The sequence below is a fragment of the Opisthorchis viverrini genome (assembly GCF_000715545.1).
Source record: "Opisthorchis viverrini unplaced genomic scaffold opera_v5_127, whole genome shotgun sequence".
In the NCBI taxonomy this organism is placed as follows: Eukaryota; Metazoa; Platyhelminthes; class Trematoda; order Opisthorchiida; family Opisthorchiidae; genus Opisthorchis; species Opisthorchis viverrini.
In genome coordinates this window covers 206,623-224,197 of record NW_008751785.1, presented here as the reverse complement: position 1 = coordinate 224,197, position 17,575 = coordinate 206,623, and the positions used below count along the sequence as shown (strand labels likewise).

Sequence of the window (17,575 nt, the reverse complement as noted above, 5' to 3'; positions counted from 1 at the left end):
CTAGTATTGTTAGCGTGCCTATGTAGGGAAACTTCCGAACGCCCACATTGCACACACATTCCTGGGAGGTACCGAACAGTCGACTAGCGATCAGAAAAATCATCCTGAGAGAGTAGTGGTAAATCAATAAAAAACCCCGTTCGCACAACGCGTCTTTGTATTGGTAAATATTAGATCGTAGATACGAAGAATAAGGATAAACAAAAAGCATCGCAACTGAATGGAAGGTTTCCAATCCATGACAGTCTCCCTAGACCACGGGATACAATTACGCCGAATTGTCAAACTGCTTATACACCTCATTCTAGAGGTCATTCCGTCATGCCGAAAAATTAACAGAATCTGGGCTCCCTTCGTTGCTTGCCGCAGCAATTCGACTTCGGCATTGGTTTGCAACTACTTATGAGTAGCGAAACCACAAAGCGAATATCGACATGACTCGGATGAGGGTGCATCCAAATGGGCTTGGAATGACCCAAGAGTTTACAAGTTGAATAGGTGAATTTCTGAAATAGACAGCTTTCTACGAGACCCTGCTAAGTGCTCGGCATCGCATTCCGTACAAAGCCACATGCAGCTCACCGTGCAAGCAACGTCTAGATAAATCAAATCTAAGACCAGAATGTCGTCACACGTTTTCTGCACTGCGAAAAACAGACTTCAATTCCAAATACATTCCAATGACATTACACATCATGCCCATTGGAACTCGCATTGAACCAGACCTATAAGCACATGTACGGAAGGTCTAATTGATAACAATTTTTGGAAAAACCCAGTGTATCTGAATGAAAGGAGGCCGAACAACTGAGTTCTCCAAATAAGCCTGCCACTTCTCAGTGAAGTTTATCGTAGGTTCTTGTTACATTTCTACCATCTACAATGCGCAACGGCTTAAGGTCCTTTGGAGACGTCATACGTTTTCAAACTCGCGAAGTATAACCATTCTGAAAGAAGAATGAAGAAGGCTGATCGGTTTGTGTAGCACATGGCTGACGCATCATACTTAGTGATGTTTGGTGCTGTTTACGAATGAATTACGATGCTAAGAATTCACTGATGCCTTCCAAAGGAATCAACGGTCATGAGACACCGGTGGTTAAATACACGAAAATAGGACCCACACAGAACGTAGCTCGGAATAACACAGTCCGTACTGAAGCTGTCACACGAAACTCATGAAACCTGATGATAAATACCACAGGTAGAACGAATTGGCAAACGTGATTCGGGTCTTCAAGTGACTTAATCCGACGTCCACCGGAGCTAATGCAACTACGGGGACGTGCGAAGTTCCCCACAACTTTCACTACTCCCCTCAACCAGCAAAGGACATGCTCAGAGATATAGCACCCTGTAGTACTCTGTAGCATTCGGGTACATAGCGAATACCGGAGGGTGTGATGAGACTGTGCATACGTCCTACTTCGTCAAACTGTGGATGGACGTATGTATACTCCAGATTGGCGAGATTCTTGCCAAAAGTGACCAAAGCACCAGGATTCGATCGGCTGTTTGCCTCATGACCTCATCCATCATGAAACTGAACGGGGATGAAGAGAGTAAGTATCTTCGTCTAAAAGAAAACAAAACACGTACCAAAGGAGCAGGTTGGGATTTCAGTCTATTTATTTCGTTGTATGTTATGCGGATGGATTGGTAACCACGGATGTTGACCTAAAATCTCCGCTAATAAACGCGGGTTAGTCTGCGAAACGATGTAACACAGAAATCTGTGTTGCCTGTCCTATCGTACAGCGGCGCTACAAGTTTATTTAAATCACACATGCACAGAGCGCCGATAAAAAACAGTTTGGAGAGGAGAAGCGTCGGCCAATCATCATCATCATCATCATCATCGACAGCATGACTTGTTTGATGATCATAGTGCTTAAATGCTGTCCGAGCAAAACTGTAAACGCTATACATAGAGTTTGAGAAAACAGGGTTCGAAATGTTGTCTACTAGGCCAGAACGCTTCCACGAAAAGAAGTCCCGTTTGCAGTGGAAGAACTAAGAAACCCCAGAATAGTGGAAGCTAGCTTGCCGTCAGACATACATTGCATATCCTGAGTCGCATTAGACACAATCTCAAACCCAGGCCTTCTTCATACTGCAGCCGCTGGACTCCGGTATCACTTAGAACCTTGAACTCGAATGCAGAAAGAGTTTACCCAGATACCCCATGGATAACTATGACAACACAGATGTAACCACGAAGAAGTGAGTTTTCCAGAAACCCTTTCAGCTCCAGAAGAGTTCTTTTTTTCCGGTTAAATAAACTACCTCCCAATGGTTTTGAGTATGACAGATATACCCGCCTCAAACACTGAAGCATTGATAAACTACGAAAAACACTTTCATTATTCGTAGTTGGTAGTATTAGCTTCTGATATATGGTGTATGACTCTATTAACCACCTTGACCAAGCATACTCCTAGTGCAAGCAGCGTGAAGCAAAACAGTAATACCCTAGTAATCCTGAATTCCGAAAAGTTTTGCGTGACCTTAGCCGCGTCTATGAGCTACTTTTTTCCAGTACACTTAGTAAAGTAGGAGCGAGTTATGCACCATAATCGACATCTGTCACTGCAGTGTCTTTCAATGGTCAATCCACTGACGTACCTCGGCCAGCGGGTGAGAAAGTGGACCAGTGGTGTGGCGGGTTAAATCACAGTGCAGTGGCTCTCACCTCCGGCTTTCGACTTTGGGTTGCAGCATTTATAATAAGGCCACTTATCAGGTTGATAAGTATGCTAAAAATAATGCGTGACTGTGCAAATCAGGCCCGCTAAGGAAGGCATTTCTGAAGGGAGGCCAATTCACTGGCGGATTCGTAACATTTTACGTCAGCCAGGGCCTAGAATATAAATCTTCAAGACAGGCGGCTAACCCTCATGTAACTCCAGGTACTCCTTCCTCTGTGGTGCTCCCTCTCTCGCCAGGAACATCATCATCATCATCGACAGCATGACATTAGTGTTCAACATCGATTATTCGCTCCCCGTAAGGTCTAAAGAGCAGTCGGTTACGGAAGAGACCATATTTTGAAAATAAGTCAAACCTCCTCCCTCTGAGTGAAATGACGGTATCTACAATCTTGCAAAACTACGAAAAAGCTGGACCGTGGTCACTAGTGAGTCACGAGACCGATGGCAGTAAATTCAACCACTATAGGACAGCACTTCTACAGAGCATGTTGATATAAAACAAAATAAATACGGATCATCATCGACGCATGACATTAGTGTGCAACATCGATTATTCGCTCCCCGTAAGGTCTAAGGAGCAGTCGGTTACGGAAGAGACCATATTTTGAAAATAAGTCAAACCTCCTCCCTCTGAGTAAAATGACGGTATCTACAATCTTGCAAAACTACGAAAAAGCTGGACCGTGGTCACTAGTGAGTCACGAGACCGATGGCAGTAAATTCAACCACTATAGGACAGCACTTCTACAGAGCATGTTGATATAAAACAAAATAAATACGGATTTACAAAAAACATGAAAGTCAACCATAGATGATAACAAAGCATCAGCTTACCAGGACAAGAAGGAATCGATCCAAAGGTACCACCCGCAAACCAATACACAATTCACACAACGCCGGAAGACACTGAAAAAGCAAAAGAGCGCTAAGGGTGAAGAAAACTATTCTTTCAACCACTCTACGTCGTGGAGTGAACTCGTAGAAACAATTAACCTCTTACGTGATTGTACTGAGCATTCTAACACAACTACCCTTACCCCCCAATAGTACAAAGAAAATCTACCAGCGTTATACTTCAAACGGTCTAAATTCAGTGCAGAACTCTACAGTCAGGATGATGGGATATCGATGAGTACACCAGTGGGTCTCCTGCTAGCTGAAGCAAGCTCTGTGAGCCTATTCCCGTGCATCATCTAAATCCTTCCTTGATCGAAAAACAACGCACACAACTGACCATGCAGCAAGTATACTCTTGCGGGCTAGGTGGAGAGGATTGTCAATTTTAGGTATCGTGAGTTTCAAAGTCGAGCGGTGCAAAGTACCACTTAGAGTGAGGACGAAGGGTCGGCTACAATTCCTGTTCATCAGGCTTGAGTAATATGATACCTAAAGCAAAATAAAAAGGAAAATGTTTGTCACTAGCGGGTACGACTGAGGTACATCGAAGTGGTAAAACCGATTAGACATTGAGTGAAGAAGGCTGACAATGGGGTAAAATCTTGTACTAAATTAAGTATGACTCCTTCCGAGGAGTAAGAGCAAAGTGCTGAGGTCCGTGGAAATACAGAGAGAAAAATGGTGGGCAAGCTAAACTGCATAAGTAAGGAAACGAGGAACTAAAAACTACTGGGGGACAAAGCAGCCAAATGAGTACCTTTTTTCTTGACCAAGTACTATCTCCAATGTATGAGGCCAATCGAAATTAATGCTACGTAGAATGAAAACAGTGCCCTTGGTAGCAAGGTACGGGCACTAAATCTGTGGACACGATGCTGGATCCTTTGAAAAAACCTAATATGGCCCTGTACACGAAGGAATCCAAATTCTGGCAAACCTGAATATAGTTAAGATTCTTCTACAATGAAGCCATACAAACAGCCAACCATTAAAGCTTTTCCGAATCTACCGATTAGAATAGACCGTCTGAAAAAGTAAGTCAGTCGAAACACTGCTTTGTTTCGGAACAATATCAATAGCACTGAGCCTGTGTTTGTCATCAGGCGACGAAGTAGTGAAAGGACAATGAAAGGACATTTTCTAGGGGACTCTTATAGTAAAACGGATGACGAAAGGTTACAATCGACTGCACTTACTTGACGGCTGACTTCGGTAGCATTCCGTGGGCGGCGACATAGCGCAATAAGACGCTAGAAGGTAAACATCAAACGTGTTCAGTCATTAAGTCGCAATTTCTCACATTTATTCGCTATCTTTCAAAGAGGAACGAGCGACAAATCCAAAGGTTTTCACCACTTTTGGTCCAAATGAATGCGGAATATGGGCTCGTCACAAATGGTAGAATCAGTATGCAGCCGCACCTGAATTCTATAACATCCCGCAATCAGCTACAACTAACAATTGATGAGGTCGACGAAACGCGACTACCGTATGACGGCGGCTCATTGCCTCTGAAAAAAATCTTTCAGCCATAACACCCTTCCAGTGCCTAGCTGCCATGCTACCCGAATGAAGCACGAAGGCTAGGATACTCTCAGGTTGCCCAAGCCTAGACAGAGGAAGTCGAGAGGCAGAGGTCGGGTTCGAACCACGGACCTTCCGGTCAGTAAATTCGCGCTCCAGCCACTTGAGCCATCTCGCCCCCATAGCCCCTGAAGTCACTAAGTGTGCCCTCGATTGCTGTCAATGGACGACACTTTACGACGATCAGTGATACAGTTCAGAGCTGTCAGTCCATGTTACTTTCACAAGAGCAGCTAAAACTTATAAGCACCTGTGTTTGGAGGAAAGACTTGCTAGACCTTTCAGTGCCTAGTGCACCGGATACGTTCATATACATTATTAAATCAAAAATTCCCACCTATTTTATCCAGGGTTATCAGTGATTCACGCGCACGGACACGAGGCACGACTATTTTAGTAAATGTGTTAAAAGCTGGATATGTGGAAGCTGAATATGTGCATTTCGGTACTTTAAAAAGATAACCTAATCAAGTAGTACCAAGTACGACGATTGTAAGGCCGTAATACACAGGGTTAACTCTGCCAGTTTGTAACTACTCCTTCCATACCAGTGGTTTCGCATAAAAATCCACCGTGAAAAAAAGTTCAGCTGTAGCACCCTTCCAGTGCCTAGCTGCCATGCCACCTGAAGGAAGCACGAGGGCTGGAATCACGCCAGGTTGCCCAAGCCTAGACAGGGAAAGTCGAGAGGCGGAGGTCGGGTTCGAACCACGGACCTTCCGGTCAGTAAATTCGCGCTCCAGCCACTTGAGCCCATCTCGCCCCATAGCCCCTGAAGTCACTAAGTGTGCCCTCGATTGCTGTCAATGGACGACACTTTACGACGATCAGTGATACAGTTCAGAGCTGTCAGTCCATGTTACTTTCACAAGAGCAGCTAAAACTTATAAGCACCTGTGTTTGGAGGAAAGACTTGCTAGACCTTTCAGTGCCTAGTGCACCGGATACGTTCATATACATTATTAAATCGAAAATTCTCACCTATTTTATCCAGGGTTATCAGTGATTCACGCGCACGGACACGAGGCACGACTATTTTAGTAAATGTGTTAAAAGCTGGATATGTGGAAGCTGAATATGTGCATTTCGGTACTTTAAAAAGATAACCTAATCAAGTAGTACCAAGTACGACGATTGTAAGGCCGTAATACACAGGGTTAACTCTGCCAGTTTGTAACTACTCCTTCCATACCAGTGGTTTCGCATAAAAATCCACCGTGAAAAAAAGTTCAGCTGTAGCACCCTTCCAGTGCCTAGCTGCCATGCCACCTGAAGGAAGCACGAGGGCTGGAATCACGCCAGGTTGCCCAAGCCTAGACAGGGAAAGTCGAGAGGCGGAGGTCGGGTTCGAACCACGGACCTTCCGGTCAGTGAATTGAATTCGCGCCGGCTTGGGCCATCTCACCCCCAGTCCACTGTGATTACCTTTCACGCAATTTATTTGGCCATCTCAATTTATATGGAGTTCAGATACCTCCTAAAGATACGAAGGTGAGTGTAATGGTACAGTGGAGGAATGCGCATATGACTTGTGCACATTTCAGCATTAAACCAAGCCGATGTATTCCGTTCGCGATGAGACCAAATAGAAGCACATTATGACCACGACATGCCTTCTGATCAGTCCGAACACTCGACGACGCGTTGTAATTCACTTGATAACAAGTTATCTTTCGATTGCACGCTGGAATGTAGAGCAGAAACTTGGAGAGAAGCAAGCCTGGAGGAGGTGCTACAATCCTGAGAAGGAAAAAGTCTGATCCAAATCAGTGACACATTTCGGGAGCATGTTTTTGGGGTGCAAAAATTACACAAACCTCTTACTTGCATAAAAGCGGAAGACAAAGGGAAGTCTGAAAAACATCAGCTGATTCTGTTGCACTGTCATTCCTCATTTTCATCACGATCGACATGTAACAAATTACTTGAGGACACGACCACTAAACAGTAGTTGGAAAAATGACAATCGTCGTGTAGACGTTGAGCACCACGCTTGACACCATATTTTATATATATATATATATATAGGCACTGAACGGTTTTTACAGACAATGGTGAGTCCTGATTAACGCACGGATACGCACCAGAGGAATAAATTACCACGAGCAGCAATTTGGGACCAAGTTGCTTCACCGTCTGGAATGCAGAAGGGAAGGTAATAAAATGGTCCGTTAGTACAGGAAAACGAAATAGCCTTTTCTGACCACGGTCTCAATTTTAATTGAATCATGGTTGATTTTTGGTATTTTTCCAAAGGTATTTCCTCTAGACGACCGGCATGCCCATGTTTGAAGAGGCAGCGATACTGTCCAGGAAACAAGGAAACACGGATTAGAGAGGATCGATTACATTTTACGACTATCAGCAAATTATTCAATACGGTCAAAATAGAAAATATCACAAGCCCGATGCGGTTCCAAACGTAGCTGCAATGCACAGTGGCGATAGAAGCGAGACATATAGGACGAAGGTTCAACTTAGAATGCCACAACTGTAACTCCTTTCTCGGTCTGAGCGACCGGGAAGTCTCACCTGGTCTTACAGTTCAGTGTTCACCGAGGTCCCCCAAAAATTCCTTTCAACTTTACACACAACCATCGCCGAAGCATTTGATTGTCAGCTACCTGAACGACATGCCTTATACAACCCATTAAAATTAACCAGACTAACAATTGTATATTTGCGAGACCTCGTCTACTTAAGAGTGGGTCAAGCAGGCAAATAGGCGATACACGATCCGACCTAATAAGTCCCTAAAGTTTGCGTATGCTGCGTCACAGTAATACGTGTGAGGGGCTCAAGTTTGGTCATTCATCTTAAAACACCCACTACGAACTCGGTTTCTATTTTTACTGTCCATAGTCTGAAGACAGAAGCAAGGGATAGTGGTATATACGATATGGGAGTTGTATCCTGTTGCACGGCTGATTTCGCCTTGATGGATTGAATTTTAGCGTTCGGTTATTGTTGTGGCTTGTGGAACAGTGGTTCAGTTCTGTGTCGGCTGTTGGTTTCTTGTTCCGCCCACTATGGTATATCAAAAGGCACGGTAACTTCAGACAGCCCTTTATGGAGACAAATGAAGATTATTACAACCATATTTATGGGGTGATCACAGAATTTTCCACAAAATCGTGCTAGGATCTTCATGAGGGGGCGAGAAGCGCCAAGCTATAGGTGCTCAATTCAGAATGGCTGACGTTCTGGCCAATCAAGGCATGTCACTGTCAACGGGCATGATGTTCGGATATTAGGAGCAGCTGGCCTCCGGACACCTCTCCCTTGAGGACGCTGTTGTCTGAAGTTGGTTCCCTTGACGTTTAGTTTGCGCCTCCGTGCTTCAAGTAGTATTCGACCCTGCGTCCACCGTCACAGAATTCCCCATATCCTCGAATCAGTATCTGTATGACTTTTGAGGTCTCCCTTCTGCTTGTGCTTCTCTCTTGACTTTCCAGATAGAAAATGGAAAGATCCTCCTGGACTTCATTGTAGACTGAAGGGTTCGGACCTGGGATACAACGTTACAGGCTGCTGATTTGCCAAAATAGACTGAAAGGAGAGGGTTACCGATGCCGGGCACCAGGAGCTGAATAGCTGCTGCGTCGCGTGTGCTCCCTCTGGTCTCCTGTTTGGCTGCAACTGTGGTGACGATAAGATTGTCAGGATGTGTTCTCGTGAACGTATTGCAGTAGTTCTTGTATAGTTCATGAGGTAGCAAGAACAATTGGGCTGAATCCCCTTGGACGTTACGAAAGAGTTAAGCTTTCCGGTCAGTTTGAGGCTTCCACCAGACGCATCATGAACGATTAACTTTGTGCGTGCTAATGGTGGCCTTCCAAATACGTCCCAAGTTTGTTTTGAAATCAATGTGGGATCAGAACTTGTATCGGGTTGGAGGGTAACTGGTGTGCGATTGACACATACTGCAACGAATTTCCGTCGACCGGGTGATTCCATCCTGAATGTAGCGGTCATGGCCTCTGCCTTCGTCCTTCTGTCGGGTCGCTGTTTGCGCAAGCTCTTGAAGCTGTCTCTGCAGCACTCCTCTTTGTGACCCTTTTGACTGCACATGATGTGCCTGCGGTTCCAGTAGGGACAGTGGAGCGAATAGTGCCATTCGCCACAAAACCGACAGGGCGGTTTTCTTTGGGGTTCGTTTACAATTTGATTGATTTTGACAGTTATATCCAGCTCAAGCAAGCTTAATGCCACTAGACATAAAAATCAATGCCAGTCTGTGGAGTTAGTTTATGTCCCTACGGACAGCAATTATGGACTGACTCTTCAAGCAAGAAGCGTACACATTGTCATCCCTGCAGGTAATATGAACGCACAAGTCCTGTGGAATCCCATCTAGGGAGATGATTCGGAGTCGACCTTCGGCGGACGGTTTGCATCTGCTCACCTTTAAAGAAGGCGAAGAATCCCAGAAAACCTAGTTGACAAGACTTACTGGTTCAATGTGGAGTGAAGAAAAAGTATCTGTAATATGGAGCTCATCAACACCATCCTTACATTCGAAAGGGTCACGCGAACCATGTTTGAAAACCTCGGTATCCAAGGTGCTTTTCGATCGTATCCTATTCCGGTTTTGCAGAAGGATGCGTACACAAGGTAGTATGGAATAGCAGCACTGCTTCCACCAAACATCATTGACTTGAAAACTGCCTTCGACTCCATAGATGACCAGGCACTGCAGCAGTGTTTGTGGAACAAAAGTGCCCCCCACAAAAATCTTCACCATTCCTAAAGCGTTGTACACCAACTTTCTCGGACGCGTACAGGTTCACCTTAAAGTCTCGCCTGAGTTCGGTACATCCAGTGTTGTCAGACAAAGCTGTACTTTGCTGCCAGTGGTTTCAGAATCCTTCTAGGATGCTCGCCCACAGACATCGAGTAAGCATAAGGCATAGCTCTTGTTGAACCTGAGTCGATCGAAACATGGAAATCAGTTTAGATAAAGGCCGTTTCAGAGTATAAAAAAACTAGCTAAATTTCCGTGTGCCATTGGTTCTAGCTGCTACAGTTTCGATCACCGGAAAACGGGAAAGTGGAAAATACAACCAAGCCTTGGAGGCGAGGGCATGTTCAGTTTGTTCGCAAATTGGGTAGCTACGCATTGATGGCGATGGCTTTGATGCACGAGCACCACTGACTGAACCATTTCCGCTAATGTCATTAACTATTGGTGATTTGAGCCCCGGGGTCCCATCCAGGGAGACGGCAGTTGCCCACCCAACTAAGTTTATAGGTTAGTGTTTTCGTACTTCGTTGCCAGGTCAGACACTGTCCACCTCTCGGTCGCTTTCACTCAGCACAGGGCTGGGAGAAAAGACGTCCGTGAGGCAGACGGTATTCAGGCCTGCGAAATACATGTCCCAACCAGTGCAACCTATGATTAGTTCACTTATCGCGGGAGAGTTCCTTCTTCCCAAGACCATCTGGTTTGCCTAAGCATTACTAATCCGATGTTCCCACCAGACCTGACTAATGCTGCGGAGACACCGATGATCATACGCTGACATCTTCCGTATGTCCTCTGCGCGTAGGGGCCATAAAGCACCACCGCAGTGTAAACTCTTCCCTTGATAGACAAGCTCACGTCACGTCGGCGCCATAAATGTCGGAGATTGGTAAAAGCTGCCCTGGCCTTTCCTATTCGAAAAAAATGATCTCATCTCCAGCCAGTCCACCGGGTCTTACCAGGTAAACAAATTTACCTACCACATTGATCCTTCCTGTACATGGTTGGAGATGCTGCAAGCTATGGCTGGTAATCAATGTCAATGGCGTTCTTGTCCCTTTCCTCTACAAGAAACGTCACGATCAACACAGCTCGTATACTGATTTTCAAGTCAATCGTGAATAAATTCTTAAACCCTGGATTTTAAACACAGGCAATTCACTAACCGGTGGAACCGGTAAACTTTAGACGAAGCTATCTCAAAAAAAGAGAAAGAACTGTTCGATTATTAGATAATTACAACCCACTAAGTGCCTATATTGCCTACAAACTAAGTCTTCGGAGGCGCATCAGCACATGCTTCGGTGTCATCAAACAGGACGAAGGACTAAACGACTGTTTCGCTAGCAGGCAACACAGTTTTCGGCTGTCGAAAGAGATGAGACACAACGATGGTTTAAAACGTCAACTTTGAAGAACCTGGTGTTCTGCGTATGATACGCCGAATGAAATGGAACCAATCACATCTTTTGAACGATTATCTGTACCTGAACGAAGAGTGATTACCATGATTCTGAATAGCTTCGGGTGAGACAAGCCAATCGACCGATTCTACCAGCTAGGTCATCAAGCTTGCTCTATTCATTTTGTGGGGTTTGCGGGATGTGTATTGTTCATATTCACATCACTCTCGTTTGACCAGTCGTCCTCCTGTCTTGGCGTGATTATTCTGGCGAATCCATACCAATGGGATGGAAGCACTGGATTCGAGTTTCGCTCTTATTAGAGCTCATCAGCGGTGCACATCCAATGGCCGTGCCGGGGTTTGAACTCCGGACACCTGACATACGAGGCCAGCGTGTTACCCCTATTCCACCAACGCACGTTGGACGCATCTGAATTTTCACGTCTGAACGGGCGAACGTGTTCACGCTGGAGCCAGGACAAAAGGACGATTGTTCAAACAAGAATGATGTGAATGTGAACTTAGTCTATTCGATGAATCCAACAGACAAGATCGAACTGTACAGAAAAGATACGGGCCGAATGTTATGGACATCCTTGTGGGTCAACGTGTTTCGAACCGTCAGATTTTTGAGTCGATATTGGAAAGTCGTCAGGTACCTATTCCTGACTCAATGAATCTTTTCTCTCAAGAAATGCTATTTTTCCACAAGTCACGGTGGGCTACAATTTTGGACTGTTTGAGGACCACTTACTCCAACACCAAATAGAATCTGCTTATCGTTGGATAAGTTGTCAGACAGAAACTATGATGAGAGATCAACTGCAAGGAAGACATGAGACGAGAAACTGCACTGGTGTATTCACTATTATGCCCTGTTATATTTATTTATATTCATTTCCCTGCACGACAGTCCTGCAAAGACGTTGACAAACTATCCAAATAACTAACAATTTTGATAGGTGTTAGGAGGTTATGCGAACCTATGCAAATCAGACAACATAGTCTATCACACAAGTGTCCTTCAGTTTGCCTCTCGCTGGAGTGTCTGACACATGGGTGTGCTACCAATGGCGACACATGGATGCCTCAACTTAATTTCGCCTCCCTCCATCTGACAGCACACCTCCAAAACCACCATGATTTTGGTTGACCCCCGCAGTATGCACTGAACAGGCTGTTTGGTGTAACGATATAGCAAAACATCCTTAGGGGAGTGGAACACAGTAAACTGCCAGACGCGTTTGAACCGCCGTAGGAATGTGCGAACGCCTTATATGTAATTTATGGCAAACATAGCTGTTCCCGGGGGCCACCTTAAAAATTATACATTCAGCAGTAACCTGTGAGCGACCGGTGCTTCTTTGATAAAAACAACTTCACACAGATGATCTTGAAAGAAAAACTCACCACATAATTGTGTGAACTCCTCCAGTACCAAATGAGGTAGCTGCGACAAAATTGTTCTCTTGTCCACCAATTCTCCAGCTTGGAATCCGCAACCAGGTCCTGACATATTCGGACTGGCCCGTTGTCGTAGGTGAACAAGGAATTCAGGCAAACGACTAGCTATTAGACGAGGTAGATCTGTCAAACTCGCCCGGCCGCAACGTTCGCACATGGTACGGATTTGCTCGGCTAGGAAATTCTTCATTGCGCTTGACTCGTCCAGATCTGTGAACAAAATATGATGGTATCGGCTGACAAGCATCCTCTTTAAAAAGTGTGTCGGATCGCAAAATACGGGACTAGAGTAGCGTCCCGATTCTGTATGCATTAAATTTATTGATGTTGAGACTAAATTTATTCGCAATAAGTGTCGTGAACACCAAAGATGTCATGGCACCGCACAACCCGTAGGAAGCACCAGAGCAGCGTCAAGCCCACATGATCGAATCCAGAAATGCACTGGAATCATGGATCTTCCGATGAGATTTCGCGCTAACCTCAGAAACTTGGTGAGCAGTCAACCTAAGCTCGATAAAAAAAACATAACGCTCAGCATTGTGTGAATAACATAGCAAGCGAATTATTGGAACCACATGCGGTTTTCATGAGCTGCGCAAGCCGCAAGAATGCACAAAATACAGCAATGCCGGTAGGGTGTCAGATCAGCTTAGTTGGATGAATAAAAAAGACAAGCACAGCAAAGTAGCTAATCAAATGTGAGCGAAAAAGCAGGTAAAAATGGATTTCTACAGCCAACCTAAGCCGATAAAAAAAACATAACGCTCAGCATTGTGTGAATAACATAGCAAGCGAAATATTGGAACCACATGCGGTTTTCATGAGCTGCGCAAGCCGCAAGAATGCACAAAATACAGCAATGCCGGTAGGGTGTCAGATCAGCTTAGTTGGATGAATAAAAAAGACAAGCACAGCAAAGTAGCTAATCAAATGTGAGCGAAAAAGCAGGTAAAAATGGATTTCTACAGCGAGATCAGATTGATACACGGACCCCAGATGAGTGGACAGGGATAGGGAAATCGTTTAACACAGAAACTAGACATGGAAGTTTTGATTTAGTAACCACAACTAGTATATGAAGCTCACACAGGATAAACGTGAAGCGACACCTAAATTGTCAGGGTGAAGGAAGCTACAAACAGATATATGAGGGCCTCGTTTAATAGACTGTGGCGCGTTACTCACCGAACGCGTAGTAGATCTGAAGGAGACTGAAAATGATGAATCGATTGAGTTCGACATATTCGGTCATCAGGAAAGGGTAGCCAGAGATGGTGTTGGACAGTGCACTGCCTACTGATGGTGATACTTCACAGGGTGGCGGTGCATTGCAGTTGGGCGGCACCGGAAGTCTGCAACCTGAAAGAAAACCGCGCCCGGCACCCGGATAACCGGGCACTCCCAAGGTACCTGTTAAGGCTCCAGTGGCACAGGAGACCGTCAGGTTCGGTGCGGCGCTTGTTTGGGTCGTAGTCGTAGAAGCAGCAGCCGCCACCTGAGCAGCAGCTTGTGCCTGGGCCAAAGAAGCAGGAGAGATGGCTGATGATAAACCGTAGATTACGCAGTCAGGGGACTGGAGACAGCGGGCGAGTTTGACAATTGTCCACTCCAACCTAAGGGAAAAGACAAGAACGAGGAAACAAAGCAATGACGAGTACACGCAAAAGAATGGAAGACAAGGACTTGAATGCTGTAGGATCTAAAAGCGTAGGATAGTGTGAAGTACATTAGACCTTTTAATTGTGAAAAAACAAATCCACTTGTCACCTATACAGCGCTTATGCGCCGTACCAGCTCTTTGAAATGAAAAGACATGATCATTATCTTCACTATAGAAAAATGAGTCGTAACATCGAATGGTGATTCAGAAATAATGGTGTTCCGAATTCATCGGATGATGGAGGAGGATAGCGAAAAATATCAAGCAACCAGTGCAGTAAAGAACGAGTCCTCTGGCGGCTGTCCAAGCCGTCTGTAGGACTGATCGACCGAAGCAGAAATCGCCAAAAGACCAAGTGGAGATACGGAACAGTCAGTAGGATTTTGGATCGAACGTGCTACAGCATTCTTGATCCTAGTAATTCCAGTACCGGGTTAACGTCAATAAAATACCGGTAGCCAATATTCAGCAACGACCAGATATTTATTCTGACAAAATAAACTTGCTTGGTTACAAAACAGCGGCTCGAGATAGATCACGATAACGGGATACTGACTAGGTTTGTAGGTAGAATCCTGTCTGAACTCCGGTAGCCTGATGTACCTCAGCCCTTGCGCCTCCTGTCGAGTGCATTGCGGTCATGCTCCAAAATAACGCCAGAGATCAATGTTTGAGCTGTTGAATCTGACCGTACAACGGCGCATCATTAATAGTGACCTGGTGTTACTTTTTACAGTGACCATATTAATGACAATGATGATGCAAATGGTCAGTGCTTTGTGAAAGGGGGATAACCAACTACTTGCGACAATAAGATATTCACGGAAAATTTCCGTGCCTCTGCTTCTAAAGAAGGAGCCTGCTGCTTCACTTACACCATCCGTCAACCTGGTATTTATGTACCAGGTGGCTCGAACAATCAGATTCATGAACCGAAGAAAGGATGATTTTGTGGGATTCTCGATTGGAGCAGAGAAACGCTTATGTTTCAAACAGTCGTACTGCACACTGCTCACTACTGTAAACGGTCTACAACTAAGCTAAAGTGACTTCACTTACAGGACGAAAGGTCGATGGGAAATATCCCCTTATTGGAAACAAACCGTGAGGTCTAAACGAAGAATAATTCGCACGTGAACATTCCATCCGAGAACCTGTCATTTGAGGATTGACACAAGAATACGTGATGCGCCTCCCGTGATTGAAACCTGAGTGGTGCGATATCCGGTCTGAGTGCGACTTAATCATACTGCTGATCGGGAGGTTACAGGTTCGAAACTCCACGACGTAAGATCTGCACTGCTGATGATTCCAAATAAGGATGAGACAGATAAACAGTTTTTCTCCGTTTTCCAGTACAAAATCACTTCACTTACGAAAAGAACTCTCAAATGAAAATTACCGAATCCCCTCACACTAACAACAGTCTATGATTATCTCAGAGGATGAATAACTTTACAAGACGAGAGAAACTTCCACTCGGGCAGCCAGTCAACACGTGACTATGTGATGTGAATCCAGTGATTGAAAAGTGCGTGGCACTATATGCTGTCCAGGTGCGCGCTGATCACACAGTGGCCGAACAGTATAGCCTCATCTTCTAGCAGGAACTCGCGGGTTCAAATCTCCTGCGGAGCGCATTAGGTGTGTATTGCCGATGATTCTCAGTGAAAACGTTGCGCAGTACTTCTCGGATTTTCGATACAGACTAACTTAACCTGAAGGGCAAAATCTCGATTGAAAAATTTCTCACACTAGAATCGACCAAGTGGACAGCTGAAGGCACACCATAAACACGTGAAATCGGCCTGCAATGTTAACTGACGTACAGGTAAAATAGCTCCACCGGAATTTCAGTGGCATCATTCTTTGAGGACGATTGAGGTTTACCATCTTTGCCTATCTGAGACTGATCTTCGATTGGCGTTTCTGATACAGACCAAGAAGTCCACATACGCAGTAAATTCACAAGCGTAACTATGGTCTGGACTTTCACTTCCGGCAGAAAATTATCCACAAGCCGATAACCAAGCGTGTCCAAAAGGGTACTCAACAGGTTACATGACGACGATGCCGTTTTTGGTTCACTTGTGTCGGTCGCTTGGTTCGCAGCAGTACCCGGCAGCAGCTTCGGCAAAAGGCCTGAAATCAGGAGGAAAAAGCAATGAAGCTTAAATACGAATGGAGGGGGGAAAACTCAGAGCAATACAGCCACGTCGATGCAAAAGTTGAACGATCTATAAGAGACAACCAACGTACGGCATCCAACACCAACTTTGAGTGTAAAAAGGGAAGAATCAGCAGTGAGGTACTTTCCGTCTTAACGTGCTCGTGACCTACAACGTTTAACATGGATAGGGAATTAAACGTCCTAGTATTTTGATCAAATAGCTTATCACTGAGGAAACCGGTTGTGCAGCGGTTTCCCGCAAACTGAGAATAAACACGCAGAACCGCTCATGCTGGAAGCAATCCGTAGAGAACGTAGCACTCTGTATGCCAAACATCCTTTGTCATATGGTGGTGCAAAATGCATATAACCAATGTGGACAGAAAGAAAAACTCACTAAGAATGCGGCCGGTATTGCTCGGTTCAACTTCACGACAGGCCACGATGCGACACATGGTCTCGACAACTGCTGGAGTGGTAAGTTCGTCGGAATACTGAAGATTGGCGAACTTTTGAAGAAGTAGATGCAACACACTATAGAGATATAACAACGAAGGTTGGAATGAATTAACGAGCTGGTAGAGTACACCGTGCTCTAGATGAAGAGTGCGATCAGTTACTTTAACAAGAAAATCTACTGTATGTCACCATATCGAAATGAAAACTGGCGATGGAGAGAATACACTGAAACACCCTTGTAAACAGTAGTGGGAGCAACCGGAAATATCAACACAAAAAGACTGTTGTTTGAAATGCAGATTTTTATTACTGACATGTTGCTACAAGTGGCGGCCCCCGTCTTCTGGTACACTGCTAGGATACAGGCAAGTGGTAGTAATAAAAAGACAACCGCCTGAAATCTACAGTTCGCGTGAGCAAACCAAAGAACGGCTGTGAGATTTAAGCAAAAAGTATGGTAAGAAGGCAGAGTTGTACT

General features: G+C 45.0%; 1 protein-coding gene across 1 annotated transcript in view; it reads right to left on the bottom strand.

Moving 5' to 3' along the window:
- T265_06297 (hypothetical protein) overlaps positions 1-17,575 on the bottom strand; it is a gene marked incomplete at both ends in the record, with an annotated part of 38,499 nt that overhangs the window by 15,491 nt on the left and 5,433 nt on the right. Inside the window, 7 exons of the mRNA XM_009171524.1 lie at positions 3,546-3,636; positions 4,805-4,858; positions 7,277-7,328; positions 12,752-13,015; positions 13,994-14,421; positions 16,298-16,610; positions 17,036-17,172. Of these exons, the coding sequence (XP_009169788.1) occupies positions 3,546-3,636; positions 4,805-4,858; positions 7,277-7,328; positions 12,752-13,015; positions 13,994-14,421; positions 16,298-16,610; positions 17,036-17,172 (1,339 nt within the window). The remainder of the gene's footprint in view (positions 1-3,545; positions 3,637-4,804; positions 4,859-7,276; positions 7,329-12,751; positions 13,016-13,993; positions 14,422-16,297; positions 16,611-17,035; positions 17,173-17,575) is intronic.